At 44.9% G+C, this 24,753-nt stretch overlaps 1 protein-coding gene across 3 annotated transcripts in view; it reads left to right on the plus strand.

The window, feature by feature from the left end:
* The first annotated feature begins 2,337 nt into the window (after positions 1 to 2,337).
* STX16 (syntaxin 16) overlaps positions 2,338 to 24,753 on the plus strand; it is a 29,383-nt gene continuing 6,967 nt past the window's right edge. Inside the window, exons 1-7 of one of the 3 annotated variants that reach the window (XM_056844490.1) lie at positions 2,338 to 2,457; positions 17,399 to 17,506; positions 19,212 to 19,352; positions 20,833 to 20,995; positions 22,298 to 22,389; positions 23,290 to 23,433; positions 24,547 to 24,627. In XM_056844490.1, coding sequence (XP_056700468.1) covers positions 2,377 to 2,457; positions 17,399 to 17,506; positions 19,212 to 19,352; positions 20,833 to 20,995; positions 22,298 to 22,389; positions 23,290 to 23,433; positions 24,547 to 24,627 — 810 coding nt within the window. In that variant the 5' untranslated portion in view covers positions 2,338 to 2,376. Of the gene's footprint in view, positions 2,512 to 13,255; positions 13,355 to 17,398; positions 17,507 to 19,211; positions 19,353 to 20,832; positions 20,996 to 22,297; positions 22,390 to 23,289; positions 23,434 to 24,546; positions 24,628 to 24,753 lie in introns of those variants that run through there. The other 2 variants (XM_056844489.1, XM_056844491.1) reach the window with 2 other exon arrangements.

Consider the following 24,753-nt stretch of genomic DNA (forward strand, 5'->3'; position numbering starts at 1 on the left):
TTGGTGGTTTTTCTTGTGTGTGATGTAACATGTTTTATTTCAGTTTTGAATGTTGTTGTGAATATATTGATTTTGAAATATTCTTGTGTGTGATGTAACATGCTCTTACTTCAATTGTGAATACATTGAGCCACGTGCTGTTTCTCTATATAGGTGCCACTACTTCAGCATAGGTTCTTTCCCTTCTTAGTTAAACCTCCAGGTAATAGCTAGAGATCTCCTGCTATTACAACTGATCTCCAGCCAATAGGTATCCGTTCACCTGGAGAAAAAGGCCGCTTTGGCAATTGGACTCTATGGCATTGAAGTCCCTCCCCTCCCCAAATCCCGCCCTCTTTAGGTTCCGCCCCCCAAACCTCCAGGTTTTCCCAACCCGGAGCTGGCAACCCTAATTTGAACCTGAGTTTCCCAGGTCCTAGTGCCACACTTTAACCACTACAAAAAGATACATTAAAAAAAACCCTCACAGTTGGTAGCCGTGTTAGTCTGTCTGCAGTAGTAGAAAAGAGCAAGAGTCCAGTAGCACCTTAAAGACTAACAAAAATAAAGTCAATGCATTTATCTGGGCTGAATAAAGACTTTGCATTCATGGCCAATGCTGATTTTTCCACACCCATCTCTCCCCTGGACATCACAGACTCTTCTGCATCTAATCCCATCACACCTGCTATTTACATATTGTTAACATTTACATACTAATGCTTGTCTGAATTCACTCTCCTCTACTTACAGACAGATGGATTCACATTCTAGCTGTATCTGAAGAAGTAAGCTGTAGCTCACGAAAGCTCATACCCTGCCAGAAAATATTTTTGTTGGTCTTTAAGGTGCTCCTGGGCTCTTGCTCTGAAGAAGTGAGCTGTGGATCACGAAAGCTGATACCCTGCCAGAAAATATTTTTGTTGGTCTTTAAGGTGCTCCTGGGCTCTTGCTCTGAAGAAGTGAGCTGTGGATCACGAAAGCTGATATCCTGCCAGAAAATATTTTTAGATAAGGGCAAGAGTCCAGTAGCACCTTAAAGACTAACAAAAATAAAGTCAATGCATTGACCTGGGCTGAATAAAGACCTTGCATTCATGGCTCATGACCAATGCTGATTTCTCCACACCCATCTCTCCCCTGGACATCACAGACTCTTCTGCATCTAATCCCATCACGCCTGCTATTTACATTTACATACTGTTAACATTTACATACTAATGCTTGTCTGAATTCACTCTCCTCTACTGGATTCACAGTCTAGCTGTATCTGAAGAAGTGAGCTGTGGCTCACGAAAGCTCATACCCTGCCAGAAAATATTTTTTGTTAGTCTTTAAGGTGTTCCTGGACTCTTGCCCTTCTGCCTTTCTTAGTCTTTAAGGTGCTCCTGGACTCTTGCCCTTCTGCCTTTCTTAGTCTTTAAGGTGCTCCTGGACTCTTGCCCTTCTGCCTTTCTTAGTCTTTAAGGTGCTCCTGGACTCTTGCCCTTTTCTACTATAAAAACAACAACAACTCCTCTCTGTTTCCTTGAGGGGGCGGATTAAAAGGGCTCAATTGCAACGGAAAATAAATGCACATTTAAACACGTGCACGACATTCCTGAGCATTTCTACGCCTTCTTCAGCGAAGAACCCGAAGAGTCCCTCGAGAACAATTTACACCGCAGCCGCTTCCTCCCTCCTTCCCTTCCCGATTGGCTCTCGCCGGCCCGAAAACCCCCCGGAACCTTCGCGCTCGGGTTCGGCTGGCGAGGGGGGGAGGCTTGTGCGGCGCACCACCCGGAAATGAGCCGCGCTTCTGCCGGGTTTCCCGTCAGGTCCATCCGGGGCCGAGCTGGGCAGGATGTGGGGGTGCAGCAGGGGGCCGGGGCTGGGTCCCTTCCTTGTCCCCCGCCGTGAGCGGCGGGGATAGAGGAGCTGGCCGGGACGCACGTGGGCCGCGTCCTCCCCGGGAAGTCTGGGCTGCAGGCCGGGCTTGCAGTCAGGCAGGCTTGCGCTCAGCGAGGGGAGGCCGGGCGGTGGCCCACTAGCAACGGGGGAAGAAGTAGCGGGGCCTCTGGGCGCTTTGAGGTGGAGGGGGGCTGAGAAAAGGGGCCTCTCCTTGCACGTTGTAGGGGAGACCCAAAGCAGCTTTGTGGGATCGTTTTAGGAGGAGCATTGGCGGGGCTCTTTGGCAAGCCCCGAGAGGATGCTTGAAAGTCCTGGGCTGCAAAGCACGGGTCTCGTAGACCTTTTTCCCTGCAGGGGACAACCAGAAAGGGGACTTTTAAAGAAATAACCTGTTGGTATCCATAGGATACTTGGGGGACGGGTAGAGGCGTGTGTCGAAGGGTCTTTGGGTGGGGATTCTTTAGGGAAGGGGGGGGCCCTGAAAGGCCCTGTGGGGAATTTAAAGCCATGGCCACCCGGCGTTTAACTGACGCGTTCTTGTTGTTGCGGAACAACGCGATCCAAAGCCGGCAGCTGCTGGCCGAGCAAGTGAGTAGTTACGGCTCCTCCAGCCCTCTGACTTCACGTAGCATGGCTGCTGCGGTGAGTCTCCTCCCTTCATCCTAATGTGTATCCTACATTTCGCTGTTCTAGTGCCAAGTGCTTAGGTCTGTCAGACAGCAAGCAAGCTTTGTGTTTTATTTTGCATCTTTCTTTCTTGGCTGTTTTTGTCCTGTCTTCCTTTTCTTCCTTCCCACCCCAGGCTCCTTCCACCCATCTCAATTCTGTCAAGGGCTTTTGTTTACTTAAATATGGTTGTTTCCACTTAGCCCAGTGCCCCTTCAAAGGAATACTTAAAGGCATCCCTGTTCTATTGAAACCTGGTTTTCCTGGAACAGAGTTAACGTTGTCGAAGGCTTTCATGGTCAGAGTTCATTGGTTCTTGTAGGTTATCCGGGCTGTGTGACCGTGGTCTTGGTATTTTCTTTCCTGACGTTTCGCCAGCAGCTGTGGCAGGCATCTTCAGAGGAGTAACACTGAAGGACGGTGTCTCTGACCGGATAACCTACAAGAACCAGAGTTAAGGTTTCTTAGAATGAACTAAGGGTCACATGATGCATGTGTGGAAGCTAATTGGGTTTGTGCCCAAATGTGTACTGAGCAGGGAGCTGCAGGCAATTTCTCTTCTTGATTCCAAAGGGGTAGCTTTGTTATGGGAGGGAGGGGTAGGTTTATTAAGGGAGCCAGCATGGTGTAGTGATTAGGATCGGTGGGTTGGAGCGGTGGACTCTGATCTGGAAAACCGGGTTTGAGTCCTCACTCCTCCACATGAGCGGCAGAGGCTAATCTGGTGAACCGGGTTGGTTTCCCCACTCCTACACATGAAGCCAGCTGGGTGACCTTGGGCTAGTCACAGCTCTCATAGAGCTCTCTCAGCCCCACCTACCTCACAGGGTGTCTGTTGTGGGGAAGGCAAGGCGATTGTAAGCCGGTTTGATTCTTCCTTAAGTGGTAGAGAAAGTCAGCATATAAAAACCAACTTGTCTTCTTTGCAAGACTGTTAATGATAGGATATTTTGGAGGTCATTAATTCATAGGGTCGCCATGGGTCGGAAGCGACTCCACAGCACTTAACACACATACATGGCCATGTTAGCCTGCTGCATCCAAAACAGAAATATTCTTGTGGCATCTTAATTAGTGAATTTGTTGTGGTCATCTACTTTGAACCTCAGCAAGAAAGTAAACAAATTAAGTATTACTATCAACAGATCCAGAGCCTCAGATGGTTGTAACACACGGACAGGCTTGTGTGGTTTTTTGGTTGCTGCGGCAGCTGCCAATACACCACAGCAATAAAAGGGCTTCCTACCCCAGATTTCCCTACCCCAGGCCCTGGCAGTACTGATGGAAGCAAGATCCAGTCAGAAAAATATACTCGTAGTGGGTGTGGGCCTTTTCTAACTGTTGATGAATTGGCGAAGTAGGATGAATTGTAATAGTTTACATAAACCAGGTAGGAGGAACAGTTACTTTTTGTAGTGAACATCCTAAGTTCCTACTGGGTCTGATAGTATCAGATCCCCAAATGAATTCCAGTTAGATTTACCATCTTCCAGGGGGCTGGAGTCCTCCTAGAATTACAACTTATCTCCAGTCTGCAGAGAAGAGTTCCCCTGGAGGAAATGGCAGCTTGGGAGGTGTGACACTATGAGCATTAGAAAAGAGGAAGAGTCCAGTAGCACCTTAAAGTCTTAACAAAATTTCTGGCAGGGTATACTGCAACTTTTTAAATATTATTCAGGCAGGCGGAAATGCTCACCCATTGGGTTCTGAGTGTTTTCATCTTGAATGGCTGACTGGTATACATTTATTTAACACATGAAGCTGCCTTATGCTGAATCAGACCCTCGGTCCATCAAAGTCAGTATTGCTTACTCTGACCAGCAGTGGCTCTCCAGGGTCTCAGGCAGAGGTCTTTCATATCACCTGCTTGCCTCGTCCCTTTAATTTGAGATGCCGGGGATTGAACCTGGGACCTTCTGCATGCCAAGCAGAGGCTCTGCCACTGAGCCACAGCCCCTCCCATTCTCTTGTGGCAGTATAAAACATCACCCAGATTTTCCTTCAGGCCATTTTTTTTAATGGGAAGTATATGAAATATGTTTCTTCCTGTTTCCAATCAATAATATGGGCTTAGAGCAGCCTTATGTTGATTGATGTTGCTTGAGGTCTAACTTTCATTCACTTGCCTGGGGGGCTTTGCAGGTTGAAACACTGATTATCTCCCCCCCCACCAGCTGCCTTTCATTTCTTTTGATTCGGCAATCCAAATGATATGAGGGTTCCTGGTGGAATCATCTTTTTCTAGTCTTAGATACTCCTGAGTAAACTCAAACAGAATAATGTGGTTCACTTTCAACAGCCATCGTGTTTGTCTCTGAAATTTGAGCACAGTCCCTCCTGCCGTACATGAGTACAGTATTTTGCTTGGCCCCATGGGATGAATTACAACCATTCACTTAGGTGGGAAAAACTATAGAAATGTGCTTGGGGACATTATAAAGCAGGGCGTAAACCTGTTTTGCATTCTCTTAAGTGTGTCCCAGATTTGCCCCATAGAACTTGCTCAGTAAGTGCCATTAAGAATTAAGGTAGTCTGTATCTGCTGCTCCCTGCTAAAGGTAAAAGGTAAAGTCCTGTGCAAGCACCAGGTCATTACTGACCCATAGGGTGAGGTCACATCGCAACATTTACTAGGCAGACATTTTTACAGGGTGATTTGCCATTGCCTTCCCCAGTCGCAATATTCCCCTTTTGGGTTGAGCTGTTTGAAAGCTAGGTCCCAGCTTACCTGTAGATAATTAACCCTGACAATTAAAGTTAAGTGCAGCCCTATACTCTGGCATGTGTCTGTTATCTTTCTGAATCTTCTGAATGACTTTGAACATGTCAGTGAGCCTCTCTGACTATCTTAGCTGCATCCTTTCTATCTTCCTAGAGCACTCAAATGTAAGAGGCCTGAAATAAGAACTGTTGTTCAACCCTAATGTCCCTCTTTAGTTTTCCTTTGTTCAGCTTCATTACTATAGATACTTAGTATCCCTAGGTCAGGTCAGGGGAATTTAAAGCTGCCAGAATTTAAAGGAATATTGAATCCAACATCAAGTTTTTGGGCAATAGCTTGGTACCAAAAGAGAGTAGTCAAATTTCTGAGGGCCCAGTTTCAGACTTTTAAAGATACAGCATTTTTCTACAACTTGCATTCTTTTGTCTTTTTTTCATATCCAGCACCTCGTTCTGTCCATTCATTTTGCTCTCTTCTCAGCTTGCTGGTAGTATCATTAATAAAGCATTATTATACCAATATTGTTCTTTTAATAAAACGTGAAACTGCTGCCCCCCCTTCCCCTCCCTTAAAGGGAAAAAAGGGGGGAGGGAAAATAATGTTACACTAATTTCTGCTTTGAGTCATAGTAGCATTATTTTGCATTACTGTATAGTATACCGTTTAACTGTTGAACCTTTGGTTATCAATTTATTTATTTCCGCATGTCCTTGAAAAATTAATTAATGAAATACTTTGCACGTGTTAATATGTAGTAATCTAAGCAGTAGGTACTAGGCTGTTGGAAGGTTATCTAGCTGCCCTGTGTGTTACTTCCAGCTCTGTATTTTGGTTATGTGAAAGGAAGATATTATAAATGTGTGCCATGAAGTGTCATAAATATAGAATCACTAACGGTAGAGGGGGAAATGCCCAGCTCTTTTAAAACAGGATGTTATTTACCAGTAGACATTCTTCACCTCTGTGCCGTGAAAAGCTTCATCAGCCCATTTTGACCTCTGTTAAAGGGGCAAGACATTATTTTCTCCGGACAGTTGGCTAGCCTGCACAAACACATTAAACATTAATCATGTCTGTTGTTTATTGTGTTGCTGTAGTTTAGCCCTAAGGCATAACAAGAAAAGTAAAAGCTGTATGCATCTCCTAGAAGGCACAGGACTCTTTTTGTTGAAGCAGAACATCCAGATGGCCGTTATGGGTCAATGCAGTAATTTATACCTTAGCAAAATTCTAAAATTGTACACCTTGAGACCTATTGCTCTTAACAACTGGTTTGTGCAGAACTGCATAGGCGTCTTTGTTATTTAGAAGGGGTCCGTGAGTGCTTCCAAAGTCTCCTATTTAAAAAGAAAAAAACCCTACATGTTCTGGGGGTTTGTGTTTGCTCTAAAATATTTACTTAGCACCAGGTAGACAGGTGTTCCTGCATGCACAGCAGTAAGAAATGTATTGAAAGGAGAGTTAGAATGGGGGGAAAACATCGCTAACAGCTTTATTATTTATTACAGTAAGCTAAAATCAGATGGGTTGGATCCCACAGATCTGTTCTGTTAGCAGTGGAGTTTTCCTCCCATGGAAAACCTTTCCCTGGTACAAAAGGTTCTTCTGGCAGTGGAAAGTTCCTTGCCCTGGGGAATGTGAAATCACTAGCAGAAAACAAATGCGGAACCCAACCCAATGGGTTACCTTGAATATTCACAAACTCTTGCCCAAGTTCCTCTTTAGAGGTTTTAAGTTCTCTTTCTACCTAGAGCAGACAATTCCACCTTCTGACGTGCTCTGTTCACCACATTGGAGTGAATTCCCCGCTCCCATCAGTTTGTTGCAGTAGAGAGGACGCATGGCATCCCTTCTTCCACCCCCATAGAATTCAGTCAGGTTTGTGGCACTGCTGGAACTCAAAGCAACTGCTTTGCAATCCTTAACCTCTTTTTTGCTGCCCTTGTACCTGTCTCTTTGTTAAGCCGCTCTGTAAAGGCATAGTGCCCCATTCTCAGAAAGCCTCAGCCACATTAGCAGGGTTAGCAGGGATCCTGAGCAGGATGTCAGCTGACTCTTAATGGCTCCATGTTTATCTACGGTGGCTAATGAACCACCCAGGCTTATGTCTGTGTATAGCCGTCTTGCACAGTGGCATTACTATAATTATATGCAATATATTATATGCAATATAGTAATGAAACTGAGCATTATAATGAAATTGAATAATAATTAACCTAAACAGGATAGCTAAGAGCCGCTTTATATGAACTGGGTTGACTTCTTGAAGACTAGAGAATATGTGTGTGTATATATGAGGCCTTCTAGTTCTAAGAGAGTACACCACTAGATGCACTTCAAAAGCCTGCATATTTTTATTTATTAAGGCTTATTTCCCACTCTTCCATCCTAAAACAGATATACAGGGCAGATTCCAATAACTTAAAAACAACCTGAAAGCACAGCTGCATTATAAAATGATAGCCGGCCAAAAGCAGCTCGTAATTTCCCAACTTTTATATTCTGTTGTTGTTTTTTAAAAATGTATACCCTGCCTTTCTGCCCTTATAAGGGCCACCAAGGCAGCTAACAAATTAAAACATACATAATACAATCACAGCCAGCATGGTTTGAGCAGGAGGGTTAAGAGCAATGGTTTGGAATGGTGGACTCTAATCTGGAGAACTGGTTTGATTCCCCACATGAGTGGCAGACGCTAATCTGGTGAACCGGGTTGGTTTCCCCACTCCTACACATGAAGCCAGCTGGGTGACCTTGGGCTAGTCACAGCTCTCTTAAAGCTCTCTCAGCGTCACCTACCTCATAGGATGTCTGTTGTGGGGAGGGGAAGGGAAGGTGATTGTAAGCTGGTTTGATTCTCCTCAAAAGATAGAGAAAATTGGTGTATACAAACCAACTCTTCTTCTAACTAACTAACATCTTAAAAACCATTAAAACCAATAAAAGCCAAATCATTAAAACAATTAAAACCAGAGCTAATATATATACAAAAATGACAGTAAAAACATTGGGCTGGAAGGAAGGATCACTGAGGGAACTCCAAGTGAAAAGAAGTCTTCACCCACTGGCAGAAGATGGCAACACTACAGAGAAATGATGAGGGGCTGTGGCTCAGTCATAGAGCATCTGCTTGGCATGCAGAATGTCCCATGTTCACTCCCAGGCATCTCCAGTTAAAGGAACCAGGCAAGTAGGTGATGTGAAAGACCTCTATCCTAAGACCCTGGAGAGCTGCTGCTGGTCTGAGTAGGCTATACTGACTCTCCCCCCCCCGGGGGGGGAATTTATTTATTTATTTATTTATTAATAAATATTTTTATTGGTTTTTAATAGAAAATGGGATACAGAAGGAAAAAGGGGCGGGGGAATAAAATTTTTAAAAAGAAAAGATATATATATATATATATCTTTAAATTTTATTCCCCCGCCCCTTTTTCCTTCTGTATCCCATTTTCTATTAAAAACCAATAAAAATATTTATTAAAAAATAAAGACTATATAGACTATACTGACTTTGATGGACCAAGGGTCTGATTCAGTATAAGGCAGCTTCATGTGTACACGTGAATAAGGGAGACCAGAACAAAAGAGCCTCTCCCAGGTTGCCATCCGCCTAATCTCATAAGGAGAAGAGTTGGTTTTTATATGCCGACTTTTCTCTACCACTTAAGGGAGACTCAAACCGGCTTACAATCACCTTCTCCTCCCCATAACAGTCACCCTGTGAGGTAGGTGGGGCTGAGAGAGCTCTTAATAGAACTGCAACTTGCCCAAGGTCACCCAGCTGGCATCTTGTGTAGGAGTGGGGAAACAAATCCAGTTCACCAGATTAGCCTCCGCTGCTCATGGGGAGGAGTGGGGAATCAAACCCGGTTCTCCAGATCATAGTCCACTGCTCCAAACCACCGCTGTTAACCACTACAGCAGGCTGGCTCTCAATTCTTCGGGGGCACCTGAAGCAGGGCCTCGGAAGATGACCATAGTGGTAGGATAGGTTCATAAGGGAATAACTAAAATCAGCATATTATTAAAATTGTACTCATATGGCAATTAGATTGAAATTGAGCTGGATAATCATTGTTCTCCAGGAATCTTTGGAGTTGGAATGCCAGCTTATAGCTATGCACCATATCCCAAGCATGGAATCGTCTAGACTGGATGGAAGTGATTGAGATTTGACGGCTGAAGAGAGAGGGCTTCTTAAGAAACGGTCTATCCACAGCCTCCTGTAGCCAGCTGGGGACTCCGTCATCCCTTACAGAGGCATTAAGCCAACAGGATTGGCAAGATGCTTTTGCATTTATAAAATTTTGCTTCAGATCTTGGGAGCACTGCAGATCCCGGTGCTGTATGAAATTGCATATGGAATAGTAATAATAAAATGCAGAGTATGAAAGGAGTTCCCCCCCTTTAGAAAAGACAAACATTATTAAGAGGAATAAAGCATCCCTGTATGAACTGTACTTGATATATTCAGTTAGTGGCAAAAGCAGCTCTTTTGACCCATCCATATTCTTTACTGTAAAACAAGGCAGGTTTTCCTGGCTGGTAACGAACACGATCTGCCCCAGTTGTCTTCTGTATTCATTTCCTTTTTGGCCCAGGCTTTTCATCTGTCTTAAAAAGGGTATTCACATACATATGGGCCTTCACATCTTTCCCACTTGCTTTGCATTAATGCCCTTTTCCGTATGAATAGGCAGTTCTTCGTGCTTAAGTTTCAACTCTTCCCATTTGATTGACTCAACTGTGTAAATAGTTTTCTTTGTAACCGGCAGCTTCTGAAGTCAACATTTTTACAATTTTTAAATAACATTTTTACAATGGCAAAGGTCACATCTGGTAATAGATTTTCCAGGGTGCTTTATTTTGGCACTGCCGTTGCCAGTTCTTACCAATTGTTTGTCCAGATTATGACTTTAGATCCCTAGGCTATTTCAGGCATCTGCAGTTTTAATGCTTGTAATGTTTGTAAAAGTCAAATAAAAACAAGCAGAGAAACAAACAACCAATCACACGCAGGTTCTTTCAAATAGTTAATGGGGTAATAATGACTCGTATATATGAAAGAGCTGTGTGTTTTTTGAAAGGTTTTGCTATCCTGAGTCGAAAGAAAATATTTTTCTAGGCCCTAGTTCAAATAGTGTAATAGTCAGCAGGGTCTAAATCTGGTTTTTCTTTGCTTGGGGAGAAGCAAGAAGAAGAGTTGGTTTTTATATGCTGACTTTCTCTACCACTTAAGGAAGAATCAAACCAGCTTACAATCACCTTCCCCTTTCCCTCCCCACAACAGACACCCTGTGAGGTAGGTGGGGCTGAGAGAGTGTGACTAGCCCAAGGTCACCCAGCTGGCTTCATGTGTAGGAGTGGGGAAACCAACCCAGTTCACCAGATTAGCCTCCACTGCTCATATGGAGGAGTGGGGACTCAAACCCAGTTCTCCAGATCATAGTCCACCGCTCCAAACCACCGCTCTTAACCACTACACTACACTGGCTGAAGGAAGAGGTTACCATTGTCATGGGCACCAATTAAGCAAGGGGGTGCCCTCTTTCCTTTTTCTGTCTTTGAGTCAACCGAGTCCTCAAGGAGTTTGTACCGTATATACCCATGTATAAGCCGACCCGCGTATAAGCCGAGGTGCCTAATTTCTCCCCAAAATTGGGGGAAAATTAGGCACCCGCGTATAAGCCGAGGGCCGGCTTATAACTCCTCCCCCCCCGGCAGGCTTACCTTACCGGCTCCTGGCGGCGAAAAGCGGCGCGGGCCCGGTGGGGGCGGCTTTCCTGCAGCCGCAGGAGGCCGCCCCAGGCCGCTCTGGGCGGCGGAAAGCGGCACGGGCCCGGCAGCCTCCCAGGCAGGCCCCGCTGGCCGCTCCCAGGCCGAAGGAAGGTGAGCGGGCTGGGGGCGGCGGCGAGGCCTGCCTGCTCCCAGGCAGGCCCCGCTGGCCACTCCCAGGCTGCGAAAAGGCGAGCGGGGCGGCGGGGGGGGGGGGGCGGCGGCGAGGCCTGCCTGCTCCCAGGCAGGCCCCGCTGACCGCTCCCAGGCCGCGGGAAGGCGAGCGGGGCGGGGGCGGCGGCGAGGCCTGCCTGCTCCCAGGCAGGCCCCGCTGGCCGCTCCCAGGCCGCGAAAAAGCGAGCGGGGCGGGGGGGCGGCGGCAGGGGGGGGCGGCGAGGCCTGCCTGCTCCCAGGCAGGCCCCGCTGGCCGCTCCCAGGCCGCGGGAAGGCGAGCGGGCCGGCGGCGACGGCACTGGTAAGTTTTCCCTCCTCCCTCCTCCCCTACCCTACCGTATTGACCCGCGTATAAGCCGAGTTGGCTTTTTTCAGCCCTTTTTTTGGGCTGAAAAACTCGGCTTATACGCGAGTATATACGGTATTCCTTTGGGCAATTGCACATTGACAGTTATTATGAACAGTTAGGTTCTCTGTGCATATTACCATGTGTGTCCCAAAAGCAAGGAATGTTTATATTCACATATGGGCAGAGCCAGGTATATTTTGTGTGATGTCTGAAAGCAAGCATGCTTCCCCCATGTTTTCAGCATGCTGGCAATCGACATACAGGTGATGGTCCATCGTTAGTATTTGCTGCATATTTCAGTGATCTATACAGTACATTTCATCTAGAATTCACAACATGTACCACTGTTTAGATATTAGGAATGCTTTGATATTGCACTACCCAAGGTGACTGTTGTGTGTGTTCATAAAATTATTAAAATTATAAAATGTTGTCCCTGGAGGTCCCTTCCAACTCTGTGATTCTAAATATAACAATTAGAGCGCCACGACTCTTCTTAAAATGCATTGCTCTCTTTACAGTTTAATCCTGAATGTATCCAAGACCAGGATTGTAAATACTATTATCCAAAAGCCAAGACATGTCAATAGTCTATGTCTAAAGGAGCGCCTGTTGCTTTCTGCTCTTTCACATTGATGTCAGGATACCTGCCTTGGAAAGGGCACCAAAGGCCAGCTTCAGGTTCCAGAACATATGAATATAAGAAAAGCCATGCTGAATCAGTCCAAGGTCCATCAAGTCCAGCAGTCTGTTCACACTGTGGCCAACCAGGTGCCTTTAGGAAGCCCACGAACAAGACGACTGCAGCATTATCCTGTCTGTGTTCCACAGCACCTACTATAATAGGCATGCTCTGGGACTTGCCAACCCTGGGAATTCTTTGTCTGTTGCCCCCACCAGTTTCTTCCTGGCTCCCTGTTGGTGACCCAACCACCACCCTCTGATAGTGGCGTAAGTCACTTGCTTTAGCAGGCAAGGGGAGGGTGAACAACAAATTTTAACAAGGAACCAGATGAATGAGGGTAGCAAAGTCTCCCACTGCAGTGGTGGAGAGACAAAAAAAGTATTCTCCCATCGGCAGCCAGGAAATCTGTTTCTAAAACCCCTTCCAGTTGAAAACGTGACTCCAAAGAAGTGGTTATTGACGTGATTCCTAGACAGGTGTGTTTGGAATACAACAGCCACACATAATACCTGGAAATGCTTCTATTCAGGATATTCTACAAGGAAGTTGCATAGACGCAACCATCCTGACACCCATTGGGTGCATGACACCCATTGGGTTAACTTCAGTAGCCATCTTATGGCTGGTTAGTGTTGCACCAGACTGGATCTCGAGCCGTCCCTGGGTTATCTGTAATTTGTACTGAATGAGAACAGATCCTGCAGAGATGTCCCAAATTTTCCAGTTCAATCAATGAACTGGGGTTGGATTTGGCTCTTATGGTGAAAATGATCACAGCTTGCACTGTATGCATGTTACAGCTTCACTTTCTTTGTTTATATATATTGTAAAACTGTTCATTCATGGATTGAGTGAATTTGGAAAGGGGAAAATATACAGTTGTCTATCACATTTAAAAACTATTCTGGTTAAGAAGCTGAACCTGCCTTTAGAAGGCTTTGTTTGTTTTTTAAATAGCTAAGCAGTTTTGAACAATGCAGTTCCTGTGTTTCTTCGACTGACTGTACCCTCTGCTCTGTCCTGTTCTTTTGTTTCCTTCTCTTAATCTTTTTGCTGTCCCTATATGGATGGGGCTGATGGGATCAACCAACCACCCCAGGAGCTGGATGAGGTATAGTTTTGTTTTGTCTAACGCTGCTGTTCTTCCCTTGAAAATGTATCTAGAAAAGGCAGTCTGGGGGGACTTAGGCAGATCATGAGAGGGAGGGCAGGAAGGGCTGTGTCAGTGTTTGGCTCTCGTGGCCCTTTCTTACATGCCCAGGAGGGTACTGCCGATCTCCAGTTTGGGGTCAGGAAGCAATTTTCCTCCAGGCCAGATTGTCCAGGGATCCTGGAGGATTTTTTTTTTTTGGTCATCTTCTGGTTCATAGAGTAGGAGTCACTGGGTGTGTGTGGGGGGGGGGGGAGTTGTGAATTTCCTGCATTATACAGGGGGTTGGAGTAGATGACCCTGGTGGTCCCTTTCAGCTCTGTGATTCTACGAAAACAAAGGTGCCGACAAGGTGCAGACACAAACAGAATATTTATTTAGTTATTTAATTACAGAAGGCAACTTTGGTGATATATCTCGGGGGGAAGGGGGGTTCCTGCAGCTATTTGCATATTTTCCATATAACCGAGTTCGTATTAATATTGAGGGAGCCACATATGCAATTTGTATGCCAAAATGTTACTTGAATTGTATATCTGAGCCCATACGGGAAAACCTTGAGCCGGTTCCTTGCAAAATGGGTGCAAAATCATCAGGTTTTATTAAAGTAACGAACCGGGGTGTTTATTAGGTCCGAAGTTTTGGGAGCCTTCCGAGACAATTAGGAATAGAAACTTTTTTTTTAAAGATAGGTGTTAACTGTAAAAGTTCAGTCAACCTGTTTTATTAATTTTACTTTTGCCAGGGACTTCAGCAACAGAGAGAGAAAGAGAGAACAAATCCACACAGCAGTGCTATGAAGTCATTTAGGCTGAGAGAGGATTGTGCACCCAGGATCGTCCACTGAACTTCCAGGGCAGAGTGAGGATTTATGCTTAGGTCTCCCCAGTTTCGTACAAATTCCATGTAGCCCAGCAGTATGTTTTTCACACACACACCCATAGGAGGAAGGAATAACCTGTACCCATGCATCCCATTGGTCTACCCATCATGGTGTAGTGGTTAAGAGCAGTGGTTTGGAGCGGTGGACTCTGATCTGGAGAACCAGGTTTGATTCCCCACTCCTCCACGTGAGTGGCGTAGTCTAATCTGGTGAACCAGGTTGATTTCCCCACTCCTACACATGAGCGGTGGAGGCTAATCTGGTTAACTGGATTTGTTTCCACACGAAGGGTGACCTTGGGCTAGTCACGCTCTCTCAGCCCCACCTACCTCACGGGGTGTTTGTTGTGGGGAGGGGAGGGGAAGGTGATTGTAAGCCGGTTTGATTCTTCCTTACGTGGTAGAGAAAGCCGGTAAATAAAAACCAACTCTTCTCCTCCTCCTTCAATCAACTTTGGCCAAGCTGGCCACTCCTTTCACAGTGCAAGCCTAAACAAAATCACAAAGTCCATTGAAGTCAATGGGCTTAGAAGGGTGTAGCCTTGCTTAGGATTGCACTGTCACACACACACATACCCGAGTTTATGCTTCCTGGTGGGAGTACACCCACTTCCAAGAGTATTTCTCCTCGCCGAACTAGCCTGCTGTAGCCATAAGTGGCTTGGGACTGTGGTATCTTAAGGACTTCCTTCTCCCATACATTCCTGCCTGGGAGTTAAGATCGCAGGGAGAGGCCCTCCTGTCTGTCCCACCAATCAGAGAATCTTGTCTGACGGGCACATGAAAGAGGGCCTTTTCGGTGACAGCTCCCACGATTATGGAACAACCTCCATAAGTCACCTGGCTCCTCTTGTGATCTTCAGGAGGCAGTGAAAGGCAGTTTTATTTAGGGCTGCGTTTGACCAATTCAGTTTTTCTCTGTTGGCAGTCCTAATTTTAAATGGTGGTCTTTTAATCGTTGTTTTATTTACATTGGAAGCCGCATTGAGTTTCGCAGGGTAGAAAAGTGGCTAATAAATGTTTAAATAATTATATAAATTAGCTACCCACCTTGGCAGTCTTCTGTATAGCTGTGAGACTGAACTGAAATATCGCAGGGAATGGGGGGGGAGTTGTGTTCTTTCAAGCATTCATATTTAAATGTGGGATTTAGCAAAAACAGTATTAAGTGAGATCATACCTTCCTCTAAGCCTTTGACTTTGCACATTATTTTCTCAAAGTTTGGCTCATTTTTCCTTCTTTTTCCCTCCCCAAGATAACTCTGGTTTAATTCCCTCATACTTGACCACTTGTGGCCAATTCCACTCTAGCACACTTACTTGTAGGATTACTTCTATTGCAACCTTGCAAAGGTGGGAGGCGGAGGGTGCCAAGTTTCCAAGAAAATACTGTATGTGACCAAAGCCTAAAATAAGGGGCAGGATGGTGTGTTCATTTGGGAATAAGTTATTTGTTCTTTTCTCTAAATGTAAACATACAATCTTCAGGTGTAAGATTTATGAATTGGAAGATGACACTAAAACTGACGACATCACTTTAAGTGTCTTGATGTTGTATACACGATCAATCTGCTTTTTCTCTTTTTCTTTCAACACTCTCCGAAGCTTGCAAATACTTCACTGAGTATAACACACGCCAGAGACTGAAGCTGATGCAAACACGAGTCTTTACCTGATAACTCCTTTCTACTGACATTTTACCTATTGCAGCACCTAAACTTAATCTCCAGATTTGTTAATATAACGATGAGCACTTTCCCACTACCTTTTAAGGAACCTGTGTTCTTCCATTTGGTGCTAGGGAGATGTTTGATCAATAACTTAAAAAAATATTTTCAGTTGGCGGCTGCAATTTTTTTTCCTTCTCCAGAGGCTAAAAATAAAACTTTATTCCAGGTCTACCCAGAACCATCTAAACTTTCCAAATCTGCCTGGCAAGTTGGCACAGGTTACAGACAGAGCCTGAATGAAAATCGGAGCTTGAAACATCTGCTTTCCCCACTTGCATACTTAAAACGTGTTCCTGAGAATCTGAAAGCTTGCATACTGTTGTTTTTAGTTAGTCCCGTTCACATGATTTTTTTTTTAACCAAATTAAGAGAGACTTTTCACATGCAATGCCAAGCACTGTGTTAGCTGAGGATATCTTAATCTAGCATTTCCTTTTATTTTCAATCTAACTTCAGACTTTTTATATTGGTTTCCTGAAGAAACAATGCATTACTGTTCGTTGCATTGTTGCCCTGCGTCCAGCTATGCCTACTTGGAGGAAATGAACAGTGTAGTACTGTAAAACTCCCCAGCAAGCTGGCTGAGGGCGGGTAACATCATTTAAAATAATTGGTACAATAAAATCATCAATAAAATAAACACCTAAAACCCCCAAAACAACAAGATGGTGCTCAAAATACAATTGTACTGCTAGAGCCATATAGGAGGCCACCCATTCAAGTGCAAGATTTTATGCATATAGGAAGGGGGGAAGGGTAGGGAGACCAGTAAATAGGGTTGCCAACCTCCAGGTACTAACTGGAGATCTCCTGCTACCACAACTGATCTCCAGCTGATAGAGATCAGTTCCCCTGGAGAAAATGGCTGCTTTGGCAATTGGACTCTATGACATTGAAGTCCCTCCCCTTCCCCAACTCCGCCCTCCTCAGGCTCTGCCCCAGAAACCTCCCACCGGTGGGAAAGGTTTCCCTACCAGTAAAGATGATACCCGCAGCTGTCCTCAGTTGTAGGCCTGGTGGGAGAGCTCTGTCTTACAGACCCCACGGAACTCCTTACGGTCCCGCAGGGCCCTGAGGTTACCAGTCAGAGTATTCCACCAGGCGGGAGCCAGGACCAAAAAAGCCCTGGCTCTCGTCATCGACAGGCCTGTCGGGCCTTATTGTCACCTGCACAGATTGAAAGAACACTCGAGACTTCTGTACAGTTGTCAGTTTCAGTGGAAAATAAGCCTTCCAGGGGATTTGGTCTGCCATGATTAATTTCTCACGGAGCAACACTTGATGCGCTTCCAAGGTTCCCGGGAGCATCTCTTGGGGAACCACTGCTCTGGATTCCTGTCTGGTGATCTAACTTGTTGTGCGCCCTTAAATATATCGTTTCTACTTTCTGCAGCTTGCCGATGATCGCATGGCACTGGTCTCGGGGATCAGTTTAGATCCTGAAGCTGCTATCTGTGTAACGAAGAGGCTGCCCCCGAAGTGGGTTGACGGTGTGGAAGAAGTGAGTTTTATGTCTGTGCAGTGGGTGTGATTTTTCAGGTGATTATGTCACGGCGGGGAAAACATCCGTTAAATATTGATTAAAAGTTGCAGCAGTTAATTAACACAAAAACCTTAAGGAACATTAAAAGCTTCTATTCATCTGAGTTGCGGGGCAACAAACCGAGTTTAAAACAGCTGTCTGCAATTTTAAAGATCGTGGAATGGAACCCTAGCCCACGTGGTTATAGTTCATCCTCATTCCTTTATTGGCATACAAGCACACTTCAAAAGGTTACAAAAGGAATGGGAAGGTTAAAAGGTGCCCTTTATAAAATGGTTAAAAGGCACCCGTGGTTATATACGGTATGTGGTTGCTTTATGCTATTGATCAGCAGCAGCGAAGTTTATTTTCGGTACTGAATTCCTGGCAAAACAGCCGTGTCTTCCATGGCTGGAAATCTGAGAAAATAGCCGCTCTTTCGTTTACCTTTCCCTGAAAACCTTGCAACTGGCAGACGTTTCCCATAGAACTTAATGGGAACCATTGAATCCTGTTACTACTACATCTGAATCACTCCTGAGTTCTGCTTCTTGGTTGCGCTGGAGTGACAGAATCCTGGAACTGACTTTTATGTATACCACAGTCTGTGAACCTTCCAATATAGTTCTTGTAGATTATCCAGGCTGTGTGACCGTGGTCTTGGTATTTTGTTTCCTGACATTTCGCCAGCAGCTGTGGCAGTCATCTTCAGAGGAGTAACACTTCCAATATAGTCTTCTGCACCTGCAGTGCTTAAAGCAGTGGTTCCCAAACCTTTTGGGCCGCCGCCCACTTGGTTCCACAAACTCAACCCCAGCGCCCCTTACCCTGTCCTATAAAAAGCATTATTCAAAATAGGGGTTTGCATGACTCACTAAAGAAGATAATAACAATACAATTTCAAAACAGTAACAGTTAATTGCACATCTATTCAAAATCAAATCTTACTTTTAATTAGTTGAAATTTATTCAACAAAACTGATGAACTTGACCCAGTGGTACCAGCTCTTCAAAGTCTTGGAAAAAAATTCTGATAGTTTCCACCAAATTTGCCAGCATGGTGCCATAGCTTGATCTATTGTGAATTAGTGAACAACACAGTTGAAGGGGCCCACCTCTAGTGCCCCCCTGCTGCCCCCCTTACCTCTTAGTGCCCCCCTAGGGAATCCCACCGCCCCCCAGGGGGTGGTACTGCCCACTTTGGGAACCACTGGCTTAAAGCATAAGAAGGGTGCTAGGGTTCAGCCACTCAGTCTGGAAGCCCTGCCCTCTAATCCTGCAGGGACTGACTGTGATTATGTACAAACAGCAAAAAAAAATTGACTGCTATACTGGGTTGGAAAGACTAAGTATGCAACCAAATAACCAGGGTCATAGCTATGCTTCTTCGCACTCCTTTCAAGCACAGCAGGCGGCCTGCTACAGTGGAACAGATAGCATTTTTATTGTCAGCCGTATTTTCCCCTGATCTGGTTATTGGATTGAGATACGTCTGAAAGGTGACTGAGAGCTTGCACTTGTCTGCATGCCGCTGAAACTACACACAGCTTCTCCATGGATACCACGTGTGATTTTTTTCTTAACAAAGGTTCCTCCACATCTGGCATTTCCCAGAAACACTTCCTCTGTTTGCCTCACTGTCTTCTGATTTCTCCCTGTTTTTCTTTATTGACTTGCCTTGTAGATTCAATATGAAATCTCCAGGGTAAAACAGAAGATGAAAGAATTAGCCAGTCTCCACGACAAGCATTTAAACCGACCAACTCTGGATGACAGCAGCGAAGAAGAGCATGCGATAGAAATCACCACCCAGGAGATCACACAGGTGCCCAGTGTGTGTGTGTTCAGTATTGAATGCCGGCGCTGCAGCCAGTCACTGGCTATTTATGCTTGGTAATTAGCAGTTCGTTCCAGGCAGAATTGCTTTGCATATTTTTTGAGTTTTTCACGCTGAACCTTCATTTAGGAAGTGACTGGGAAGCCAGCGCATACCTGCTTTGCATTTCTTAAGAACCCCTTTAACACGACCTTTTGTATTTGCTCTGCCCCCTCACCGAAGCATTTACTGAAAGAACCATGAAAAATCACAAGCACTTTAGCTATGCGAACAACTATTGCCAGTGGCTATTCAAACGAAGGATCAAGCAAGGGGTAGTGGTAGAATTTCTCTTTTTGAATCAGGATCATGAATAGGCATTTTAAATACAATATTTTTAAAAAGAGCTTTGAGCGAGCATCAGAATTGACCCTGCATAAATGGCCATTGAGTTGACACATAGCAGATTCATTTGAAATTATCTGTAAGGTTGTTTAATACAAATGTTACTTAGTTTTAAACGATGTTCTACTTAAACTAGGCCCAATTTGGCTTTCAGACATCACCAAAGACACTTGAAAGCCCAGCTTCCTCCCCCTACCCCCAAATAGTCTAAAGCTAGAGGGACAGCCTGGATAGCACTCATCGTATCTCAAATGCTAAGCAGGGCGGCCCTGGTTAGTACTTGGATGGGGAACTCCACCAAGGAACTCCAGGGTTGCTGTGCAGAGGCAGGCGATGGCAGGCCACCTCTGTTTGTCTCTTGCCTTGAACACCCCTTGGAAGGGGTCACCATGAGTCGGGTGTGACTTGATGGCACCAGTGTGGTGTAGTGGTTAGGAGCAGTGGTCTCTAATCTGGGGAACCGGGTTTGATTCCCCACTCCTCCACATGAGTTGAGGAATCTAATCTGGTGAACCGGCTTAGTTTCCCCACTCCTACACATGAAGCCTGCTGGGTTACCTTGGGATAGCCACAGTTCCCACCGAACTCTCTCAGCCCCAAACAGACTAACAATGGCAGGCTTTCAGTCTCCACCTACGATGCAGTGTACACTGTATTTTATTTTTTTAGGTGAGAGGAAACACTGAAAGCAGGCAGCACAGATCTGCCTACATGCCAGCTCGGAGGGTCCGGTTTTTGCTCAGTCTGGATATGGGATGTCCAGATAAGGGATACGCTACCTCTACTGGTGTTTCCAAGGATGAATACCAATTACTGGTTACCAAGTGGTAACTTACGTCAGCGTGCATATAGTCACTTGACAAAGCGGTCATCCACTTTGTTCTGCCAAGAAGAGAGGAAAATCTGACCATTCCCCTGGATTTTTGATGAGGTGCAGAAGCACAGCGAGATCCTACCAGTCGTTTGGCAAGGCGGCGGGTGATAGATTATAGCAGTCCTCCTGTTAAAGCAAAGTTCAAAAGATGAGTGTTTTAAGAACTGTGCCTGTTGTTCTTTTCACCAATGGAAGTTGCTCTCCCGCCAGCTATTCCACAGGTGTCAGAGGGCCATTCAGACGTTACACAGCAGATCTCGAGGCTGTACGGAGCAAGAGCAGCGGCTTCTCAAGAACGTTGTTTCTTCCTTGGCCCAGTCCCTTCAGGATCTCTCTACCAATTTTAGGCACGGGCAGTCTGACTATCTCAAACGTAAGCGAAGAGCCAGGTGCTCTCTACTTGCCAAGCATGCTACGGAGGTCACCTCTTGCCAGTTCTCCCTTGACTCGGAGGGCTTTGAAACTAGTATTCCATGTGGCACCCCACTTGGTGATAACTCTAGCTCAGGGGTGTCAAATTCATTTGTTATGAGGGTAGGATATGACATCAAAGTCACTTGGCCAGGCCATGCTTCACCTGCCCAGATCGGGACTGGGGGGGGGGGCTGGCTCAGTGGCTGGATAAGAGCTCTCAAGGGGCCCTTACTGGTCCTTGAGTGCCAAGAAGAGACAGATGAGAAATCTCACTGTTTTGCACAGATTACTTCATTTGCTCCTTCAGGCAGTTGAAACCCTCTCTTAATCCATTGCAAATTTGCACTGTGCCTGTTCCCTATCCAACAACTGTGTCCCATTGGCAGAGGGGCTTTCCTCCAGTGTAAGGAGCTTTGGGGTGTTAGAAGATGCTCCCCATGCTGATGAAAAGCACCACTGTAAGTAGAGCAGTCATTGAGTACATCCCAATGAATACCAACCTGCAGTGGATTAAACACTGCTTTCCAGTAGTGGAGGCAGTAATCTCTGCAGAAGTTATATTGAGATGTCTCCTCTCTTCCTGAGACTCAAGGCACTGAAAAATGCCTAGTAAGGTGCCATCATTCAGTGAAGCCTTTAAGACCAAAAGGGTGGCCCAGCAGCTGCTAGCCGCAACAACGGGATGTTCAGAGGTGGTGCAGAACAGCACCGGGGAGAGGCTTGCGCCCCTTCCAGGAGGATCTGGCTGGATGTTGTGTGAAACGGGACACTGGACTAGATGGAACATTGGTCTGATCTGGCACTGATACTTGTATATTCTTGTGAGTGCAACCCACTGTTGCGCTTTATAAATGCTGTCTTTATAATCAATCATTCCTTTATTGGCATAAAAGGGCACAATACAAAAGGATACAAAAGGAATGGAAATATTAAAAGGTACCCTTTTAAAAATAGTTAGTAGACAGTCTCAATTAATAACATTGTTGCTAATACCACCTAATTAACTGTTTGGCGGACTTTTAAAACAAACTTTAAAAACTGTGCCACCGTCTCCAATATTTGAGGCGAACGGTTATTCAATAAATAGGTGACATTAAAAGAATCTGGGACATTCTGCCTATCAATCAGCAGGGGGCTTAATCGATCATTGCAAAATTCTGTAGAGAAACTACAGTAAAATAAGACATGAGCAACTGTTTCAATACAATACAATTCAATACAATTGTTATCACATTTCTCCCCCACCCCCCAATCTTTATAGGTATGAAGAATCGAGAAGAAAGATCCAAACATTTCTTTGGTACTTCAGTCCCCCTTATGGATGATGGCGAGAACAATACGATATATGATCGAGTAAGCTACAAAGCTAAGCTGAAGAGTGACTTGCTTGGAAGGGCATTAAATTTGGATCATATCTGACCCCTGACAAATTAAATATGTTTCATATCTGCAATAGGTGGCTGATGGTTTTGTTGTTTCTTTTTACAATGTTACATAAGTTGTTTCAGCTGGGTAGGCATGTTAGTTTGTAGTAGCAGGACTTAAGCTGGAGTCCAGTAGCATGTTAGAAACCATCAAAATCCCCCCAGGGTATAATCTTTCATGAGTCAAAACTCACTTCATCAGCTACATCTCAATTATTATTTGTGTCAGCCCTTATGGCGGGAGGGGTGATACCAAGAAGGGCAAGTTGGAGTCAGGATGCAGAGGTACAATGCAAAACGTACTCAGCTTGATTAGAGCAGGGTGATTTTCATAGGTTGTACAGGGAAAAAGGAATTACGGCCATATAGTGCCATTTTTATAATGAATCCGGCCAATAGTTTACATAACCTGTGAACGCCTATGCTAACCCTGTGGGATCTCTGAGAGGCATTTTTCTTATCCCTTTGTCTCAGATCCCTTAGATAGGTTTTGGGTTAAGTGAAAGCTGGTTTGTTTGGGACCCCGAAAAGATTCTAAGATTGATTTTTATTGGTGGCACTACTGTAACTTTTTTAGATTTTTTTTTTGGGGGAGGGAAGAATGAGGAAAGAGAAACAAACTTATAAGATAAAAGAGTAGAGGTGATTCCCGTGTTGCATGTTATAGTTAATTATAGCTTTTGGGTTTGAAAGCATCAAAGACATGGACATGGGACATGGAAAAGACATGCGGGACATGGAAAACCTGCATTCTGTGTCCTGTTTGGTACTGTAACGTTAGGCAACGTTGGTACCTATTTTACCCTCTGTGTTTTTTTGTTTTTTTAAGGGCTTCACAGATGACCAGCTAGTATTGGTGGAACAAAACACGCTGCTGGTGGAAGAGCGGGAGCGAGAAATCCGGCAAATTGTACAGTCTATTTCCGATCTCAATGAAATTTTTAGGGATTTGGGAGCAATGATAGTAGAACAGGTTAGTGTATCGGTTGCATTGACATGGTATTTCCTGATCTCATATAAAGCGATCCGTGTTCTTTCATTAAAATTGAAGGTATTATTTTTTTCCTATCATGAGCACCATTTATAAATATGAGAAGGCTTCCCTTTGCCAAGGTAGTTTCAAGGTGGGTAGCCATGTTGGTCTGCAGCAGACGAGCAAGATTTAAGTCCAGGGCACAGTAACTGGAAGCCATTGTGGTAAGGTAAACTCATGGTGACCCTATGAATCAGTATCCTGCAAAACATCCTATCCTTAACAGCCTTGCTCAGGCCTTGCAAATTGAGGGCTGTGGCTTCCTTTATGGAGTCAATCCATCTCATGTTGGGTCTTCCTCTTTTCCTGCTGCCTTCAGCTTTTCCTAGCATGATTGTCTTTTCCAGTGACTCTTGTCTTCTCATAATGTGACCAAAGTACAACTTCCCAAAGTATAATTTTAATTGCCCCTGTACTTGAGTTGACTGGGGCACAGTGTCTTTCAGCAACAGCAGAAGTGTCAGATCTTGTTTGGGGGGGGGGGGACTCCACTTGTACATCCTGATCTGAAAAACAGGACATTGGTGATGTAATTGAGGATTAAAGGAGGTACGGGTTTGCGGATATTTGAGGGCAAGGAAGAAAAAATTGGGGGAGCACAGACTGCAGCCCTATCTCAGCTGCTTTCAGAAGCAACTGCCTCCTGGAAGTGTCTGTCTTCCTTCTGTCTCTCGTTTCTAAACTATTCAGGAACTTTTCCCTTTGGCCATTTACCTTAGTTGAAGCAATACTTAAAGGTGAAAGAGCATCAAAGCAGCTACAGGTAGAGTATCCCTTATCTGGACATCCCATATCCGGACTAATTATCTAATTATTAATAATAAAGTTTTCCATATTATATACGTGTCTTCTAATTGACATGTTTACCCAAGGGAAAGTTCGCAGTGGCATTTTCACAAAAAATTGCCCGATGGCAATCTCAGACTCAACAGATTGGTTCTTAATCCATTTTGCAACCCACATTTTAAAAACCGAGTTCAACGTTAATAACTTCTTTGATTTCTGGTATTTTTTTCATACCGTGGAAGTGACATGTGCTGTTCTTCATTCCAGGGTACTGTTCTGGATACGATCGACTACAATGTTGAACAATCATGTGTTAAAACAGAAGAGGGCTTGAAACAGCTACACAAGGTAAAAATGGAGAGTGTTGTAAGGTGCAGTGTGTCTTATGACAATCATAGAATCATAGAGTTGGAAGGGGCCATCTAGTCCAACCCCCCTGCTTGATGCAGGATCAGCCTAGAGCATCCCTGACAA

This window comes from Euleptes europaea, chromosome 2 (genome assembly GCF_029931775.1).
Source record: "Euleptes europaea isolate rEulEur1 chromosome 2, rEulEur1.hap1, whole genome shotgun sequence".
In the NCBI taxonomy this organism is placed as follows: Eukaryota; Metazoa; Chordata; class Lepidosauria; order Squamata; family Sphaerodactylidae; genus Euleptes; species Euleptes europaea.